We start from the raw sequence: 6450 nt of genomic DNA, 5'->3' as shown, positions 1-6450 counted from the left end.
ATTGCCCTCCCCCATTTATCCTCCCAGAAGACAGAAACCAAAGGATATTCGCTCTCCAGTGACTTTTCCTCTGTTTTGCAATCCTATCGAATATTTTATATACCCAACGCAAGGCGGCACGATCATTCACCTCCTGCTTGAGGCGGTAGAAGGCGGCGAAGTCTCCGGCGAGCAGTTTTGTTGTCGTCGAAACAGCCCGACCCTTTCCAGATCTTGCAGCCATTCCTTCTCACACAAGAATCTAGTCTTTATCTTCCAATTTTCTGGGATCCAGTCCCAGATATTCTTTTGGGAATGCGCATAATCTCCGGTTTGGCATCCCGACAAACCCAAAGGGCACGGCCGTCCCGCCCACCCTAAAGGGTCCATCATGTAATCGGGTCCTAGATCCTGCAGAAAGACATCTTTGTGCATGGCCTTCCCGCAGTGAACGTAATGCCACAGCCATGCCTTAGTCCACGGCACGAGGACTCTAAGCGGCCTGTCAAGGCGCCCCGTAGTGCTGCGTCTGCTGATGATGCGGTCCCTGAACATCGGATGGTGCTCGAGCTGACTGGGCGAGATGTCTCGTAGCTCAAAGTAGAAATCTCGCTGTAGGACTAGCGGAGACATCTGCACCCAACCCGGGCGGGCGGACGTGATACCGGGCTCAAGGCCTGGGTCGGGCCCTAGCATAAAGAGGGACAGGGTACGTAGCGCATCGAGTCGTTTGATATCGAGACTTGTCACCGTATCAGAAAACGGCTCTATATTATCCCACAGACGCAAGCCTGCGTGCTGGATGCGGGCTCGGTCGAGGCCCAGAAAAGGATCCCACCAATCTAGGAAGGTCTCTTCTTGATCCCGATCAGACGTGTGCCCGATGTTCCAGGCCTTGGAAACGGTGAAGATGTCGGTCTCATAGCAAATATACGGCATTGTAAAATGGAACTTATCGAGTGCGGGTGTCGGGATGCCGGCCCTCCTTAACTTGGCTGCGACTTTATGACCTCTCGGGTCGTGGTACTTCTTCCGCCATATCTTCCGTGACTCGTAGCATGCCTGTAGAGGCCCAAAGACCTCTGAGCCTTTTGGGTGCACCACCACGTAGCGGACGTACCAGGTTGGGTGCTTCATGGTGGCATGGTGTTCTGCCGACTGCCACTGAGACCACGACGCAACCCTCACGTTTGCTCTCGGGTATACCCTCGCGTTGACACAGTCGATGCAAGGCAGCTGCGTAATGATGCGCGCCGGCTGCGGCACAGACTTCTAAATCCTGCGTTGAAGCTCGGCGGGCAGCCTTGGGAAGAGATGAAATTGGGTGGCCGGCGGTGGAGGGGGCGGGGGATGCTGAGAAGCCCCTGGTGTTCCGTCCATGGTTGCTAGTCGTGCCGATGCGTTGTAAATCAGGTGTCTGTTTATGGTACCCTACTTTTTGGTTATGATCAAGGTGGGGATAGAAACAGTAGTAAAATGTAGCTGCAATCTGCGCGATATGCTGGTGTCGTGGGCGAGAGGAAGAGGGAGGGCCGGAAGGGTGTAGGCGAAAGGCACCCATTGGGCAATGCCGGTGATGCCTACTGACAACTTGGAAGGCAGCTACGAGCATGCTAAATTTGAACATTTGAACAGAGCAGTGGTAGCAGTGGTGACGGGCCGATGTGGAAGGGGCGGATTATGTATACAGTGCCATTGTCACAGCTTTCTTGGGGCAATTACAGATAAGGAGGGAAGTGAAGGTAAGTGGCTCCAAGCAAAGGTCCCATTGTTGCATGTTTGGTAGGTCATGTGAATAAATACCTTGGACTGTCAACTTCAAAAAGGGGTGCCCCCCTTCATACCGAGCCTTAAATACAGCCCATAACTACTGAACCGGCACCATCAGACGGTCAATATCAGGGCCCCAGCCACCATCGATCCCCTCAATCACAATCGTGTTCGACGACCCCTTCTTCAAGTTAGCATGCAGCGTGCTGCTCGCCGGATTCCCCGTCGCCTGCAAGAAGGCCACCTTCCGCCCACCATCCCCATTAACCCTCACGTTGGCGTACCGCGGGCCGGTGTCACCGTTGAGGAACTTGATGCGGATGGTGGTCAGGCCGTCGATGTCGCTGCGGATGTTGTTGAAGGTGACGCTGCCGCGGTCCGGCCCGCCGATGTACCCCGCCGCGACCTTGCCCGAGCACCCCGAGCAGTCGACGTTGCGCGCTTTGCCGCCGTACGCGGCCTTCTCGGCCTCGTAGCTGGTCTCGGCGGGCGGGTTCTGCCACGAGGCGAAGTTGGACGTGGGCACCCAGCTGACAAAGTTCTTCATGCTGACGCTAGTTCCGCTGATGCTCAGGGGCAGCCAGATGTAGGTGCTGGCCATGAGGTTGTCCTTCATCCACCGGTCGCCCAGGTAGATGGCGCTGCTCTCGCTGGTCTTGAGGATGTAAGTGGTTTGGGAGTTGTAGGTGTTGGTCCCGCTGTCGGCAAACTTCTTCCAGCTCGACCAGCCGGAACGCAGGTTGGTGGACGTCGTGTACTGGTTGTCGTTGGAATCCCATCCCGTCATCATGGACGCAAACATAAAGTATGTGTTGCCCAGCTTGACCATAGCAGGGGCCTCGACACGGTTACCACCTTCGAGCTTCCACGAAAAGACGTCGCTCGTCGGGGATGTGAAGTCATCCGAGAGTGCAACAATGCGAAGACCGTATTTCCGCTGTTTCGTATCAGTGCTTGATCAACTTGCATCAAAACAGTGGGTACAAACGTCTTCAGTCAGCAAGTATCCCTTGCCATCGTCGTCTTTAAACAATCCCATATCACGGCTCTCCCTCCCCAACCTGCAATTCACCAAGTTAGCAGCTACAAATGGTTTGGCATTTGACAAAAAGTTACTCACGGCTGAAAGCTCCTAAGATACTGATACTTCCCACACACGGTATCACCCGTCGCCACCGCAACTCTGGCCTCACCGTACGAGCTGCTATCCATGTGCATCCACAGGACATACTTGCGCGTCTTGTCGTTGTAAATGACCTTGGGCCGCTCCACGACGCGGTTGGGTCCCAGGTCGCCCGAGCTGGTGCGCGACAGCAGCGCCCCCACGTAGGTCCATTGCACGAGGTCGGTCGACGAGTAGCAGTTGACGTTGGAGAAGGAGTGCCCACCGCTCTTGTCCTCGCCTATCATGTAGTACACGCCGTCGACTTGGATGAGACCCGCGCCGTGCGCTTGGAGGTGCTCGCCGTTGGGCTGGATGGCAGGAGAGGTAAGTTGGTTTTCTTTTCTTTTTTTTTTGGCTTTCCATGGCAAGTTCTGTGTCCTGCTTTTTATAATTCATTTCCCGGATTGGCTTACCGTCGTCCATGTTCCTCCCGGTACGACCTGCAATGATGCTGTCGCGACGCGCGAGAGCGCTGCCGCTAGCGCGACCTTTAGGAAGCGCATTGTGGGTGAAACTTGGGACGGATGGTGGAGGATTACTCACTTCAGTCGACCGATAGTCAATCGGGAATGTGGGCTCGACATAAACCGACGTTCCCCTTTTATACGCGCTAATATCACTCATTGTAACAGTAGCTTCGCGGGGGTTGGGTTGGGCCGGTATTGGTGGACAAATGCAACGGCTGGGAGGCCCTAGTTGCTAGTGGGTTAATAGGCCCCGAGCGTAATATAAGTTGCCTTCCCTTCGGAGGGTTGGAGGCCCATACCATGACTAGCGCTTGATATCAGATGAAACCTCCCATGCTACCCAAAGCGGAACATCCTCCCATACCCGGACCGCGGCCCGCTGAGCATTTGCCATTTACCCGCCGCGCGTGCTGTCGCACAGGCACCTCTCTGTCTCGGGCGGATCGCTCTTAAATCGTTATAAGCTGGTATATTTAACGCTCATGACCAAGGGTGAAGAAATACTCAGTCAACTTGTCGAGAGTAGCCTTTGGATCCCGGGCGGTAATGTCCCAGCCCGTATCCTTCAAAGCCGTCCAGACCCCGTAGTCGGGAACGGAATGCTGAATGTAGAAATCCACATCCACTCTGTCCTTCTCCCACTTTTGCTTGTCGGCTTCGTCGATGGGTTCCGGAACATCCATGAGGATGTAGTCGTCGAGCTTATACCTCTTCAGGGAATTGAGGAGCTCGTGGCGCCACATGAAGAAATCTTTCCTTCCTCACAAGCCTTTTGATGGATTTGATGATGTTATGCTTCTCGTTCCGATCGTCGATGAGCATGTTGACCAAGACCGACTGAGAGACGAAGAAGTCTCGCTGGGCTTGGAGAAGCTGGGGCAACATGGCGAGAGGTTCGTTATCCATCTTGAGTGATGTTGTTGCCTACAAGAGTAAAGGTGTTTAATTATGCAATGGAGCTAGCGAAGGCTCTTAACCTGCGGCGATGGAAGAAAAAGAAAGGTGTGTGGATCAGGTTATTTGTATCCGGTGCGGAGTGCAGAGGGTGCAGGTACCGATGGCGATTTGGGTTTATTAGCCAAAGGTAGGAGTGTGAGCGGCAGTATCTGGGTTATCTGGGATGGTAGCCCTAAGGTAGCGTGTGTATGTATTCTGGTTTATCAGACTCATCAAGCTAATACTCCGGTGAATAATTCGTCCCCTAGGAACTTCAGTCTGAACCTACGAGAGAAGTTGGAAGAGACGGCAGACTCACGGTTGCCGGGGCTGCGACATGTGCAAAGGAGGCCCTGACGGTATTCAGACACCCTAATGTCCATCCGATATTAGACGCAGTATCACCGCTTCACTTAGAGACCACCACGAAGCCAACACTTCGATTTCCCAGCAACTCCTCACAACTGATGAGCCTCGCCTTTGTCTAACAGCAGTAGAATTGGTACACTCACCATCAGCGCCAGTACAATGCCTTCCCCAAGCCAAAACGCCAGGCCCTGCCCTCATATTGAAACCCTCCAACGCCACTACTATGCCCACCCAAGTGACAACCCCATCCTACATATATATACACCCATGCTATCCCGCCATGCACGACAATGCACCCCTGAAGCAAACCACCCTACGTAATTCAAGAAAAGCCCTCCACACAGTTACACCGCCATGAAGCCGTGTGTGGCTATATATAACATTGGAACATCATACAGACACCATCCCCAAGGCTCTGCACCAGCCCCGCCAAACTCAGTGAAATTCAGCCGTCCCCGTCCCCCGCATTGCCGACAGCATCATAGCCGCCTCCTGCTCCTTCCTCAGCTGCTCATCGGGACACCACGGCGACACCGCACCGCTACCTCCCATCCTTGCCCGCTGATCAGGCTGCGGCTGCGGCGACGGTTGCGGTTGCAGTTGAAGCTGGCGCTGTGGTTGCAGCTGCGGAATCCCTATCCCCTTCCCCTTCCCCTTCACCTCCTTCCCCCCCATCAGCAACGGCGCAGGCCGGCCGAGGCCAGGCGTCACCCGTTCGGCATCGCGTCCTGGCCCCTGTCCTTGTCCTGGTTGCTGTTTCCCGTCCGCCCACGCCTCCGAAGCGAGCTGTTGCTGCAGCCACACGGGCGGGTAGCCCAGCCACCCGACCAGGGGGTCGGCCAGGAAGAAGGGGTTGTGTCCGGGCGCGACGGGGCTGCCGACGTTGGAGGAGATGCCCTTCCGCGGGCCGGGTGAGTCGACTTTGGGTTCCATGGGGACGAGCTTCGCGGTGTGGTACTGGTATTGTTCTTGCTGCTTTTGTTTGCTCTCCTCCTTGCGGTGGTTATGGGGGTGGGTGGCGTGTGCCGGTTGTTGTTGGCTGGACGCGTTCGGGACGATCAGGGGTGGGAGCTGTAACGGGGTCGCGGGTCGGGAGAGGCGGGTTTCTTGGTGGATTCGAGCAATGAGCCGGTCGGTCTCGCGGAAACCGGCGGTTATTGCCATGTCGATGGCTGAGGTGGCCGGCGCCGTGGTTGTAGGTTGTGGTTGGGGCTTGTATTGTGGATCGGGATGGTACTGGGGAGGCGGTTTTGGGGTTGTCGGCGTCGGTGGGGGGAGGCGCCGGGAGTCGGGTACTGGCCCAGGCGAGGGCGGGAGGGTAGCGGGCGTGGCAGGGACAGGCGTCGTGCGCGGCTGTGGTTCGCCCACGTCGTTGAGCGAGACACGCGTCTCGACGCCGCGTACCATGCGCCATGTGACGGCCGACTTGCGCTTACGGCTCTTGACCGCAGCAGAAATGGAACTTGCGCTGTCGCGGACGGGGAAATCGCCTCTCGGGGGTGCATTCGGGGCCCGGGAGGATGCCGGCACCCGCTGGGCGTTCTACAGTCGGAGTGTGACGCGCTTCGACGACGCGACTCGGCTCCGTCGGAGCATCTTGAGGACCCAGTGTCACCGGTGCCGACTTCCGAGGCCGCTTGGCTTTTGGTCTGGTTGCGGTAGTCGGAGATGAGGCAGCAGATCGAGCTGGGCTGCCCCCGGTGATGCGCCGCAGATCGTCCATGATTTTGTAAACCAGGTACGCCCCGTTTTGTTTGTGATGAA

The 6450-nt window shown here is 56.3% G+C and overlaps 4 protein-coding genes across 4 annotated transcripts in view; all 4 read right to left on the bottom strand.

Moving 5' to 3' along the window:
- Positions 1–126: 126 nt before the first annotated feature.
- CHGG_05161 (uncharacterized protein) lies at positions 127–1540 on the bottom strand (the record flags this gene model as incomplete). Its single annotated transcript, XM_001224374.1, has 2 exons — positions 127–1041; positions 1100–1540. 2 exons carry the CDS (start codon positions 1538–1540, stop codon positions 127–129), a joined length of 1356 nt encoding a protein of 451 aa, XP_001224375.1.
- Positions 1541–1846: 306 nt separating this feature from the next.
- CHGG_05160 (uncharacterized protein) lies at positions 1847–3417 on the bottom strand (the record flags this gene model as incomplete). The annotated part of the gene is made up of 4 exons (XM_001224373.1): positions 1847–2686; positions 2738–2810; positions 2870–3222; positions 3328–3417. 4 exons carry the CDS (start codon positions 3415–3417, stop codon positions 1847–1849), a joined length of 1356 nt encoding a protein of 451 aa, XP_001224374.1.
- Positions 3418–3854: 437 nt separating this feature from the next.
- CHGG_05159 (uncharacterized protein) lies at positions 3855–4287 on the bottom strand (the record flags this gene model as incomplete). The annotated part of the gene is made up of 2 exons (XM_001224372.1): positions 3855–4091; positions 4147–4287. The coding sequence occupies 2 exons, from the start codon at positions 4285–4287 to the stop codon at positions 3855–3857; spliced, it is 378 nt and encodes a 125-aa protein (XP_001224373.1).
- Positions 4288–5121: 834 nt separating this feature from the next.
- Positions 5122–6450, bottom strand: part of CHGG_05158 (uncharacterized protein) — a gene marked incomplete at both ends in the record, with an annotated part of 3403 nt that continues 2074 nt past the window's right edge. The window contains one exon of the mRNA XM_001224371.1: positions 5122–6228. Coding sequence (XP_001224372.1) covers positions 5122–6228 — 1107 coding nt within the window. The remainder of the gene's footprint in view (positions 6229–6450) is intronic.

This window comes from Chaetomium globosum, genomic scaffold (genome assembly GCF_000143365.1).
Source record: "Chaetomium globosum CBS 148.51 scaffold_4 genomic scaffold, whole genome shotgun sequence".
NCBI lineage: Eukaryota > Fungi > Ascomycota > Sordariomycetes > Sordariales > Chaetomiaceae > Chaetomium > Chaetomium globosum.
This window is presented reverse-complemented; position numbering and strand designations above follow the sequence as displayed.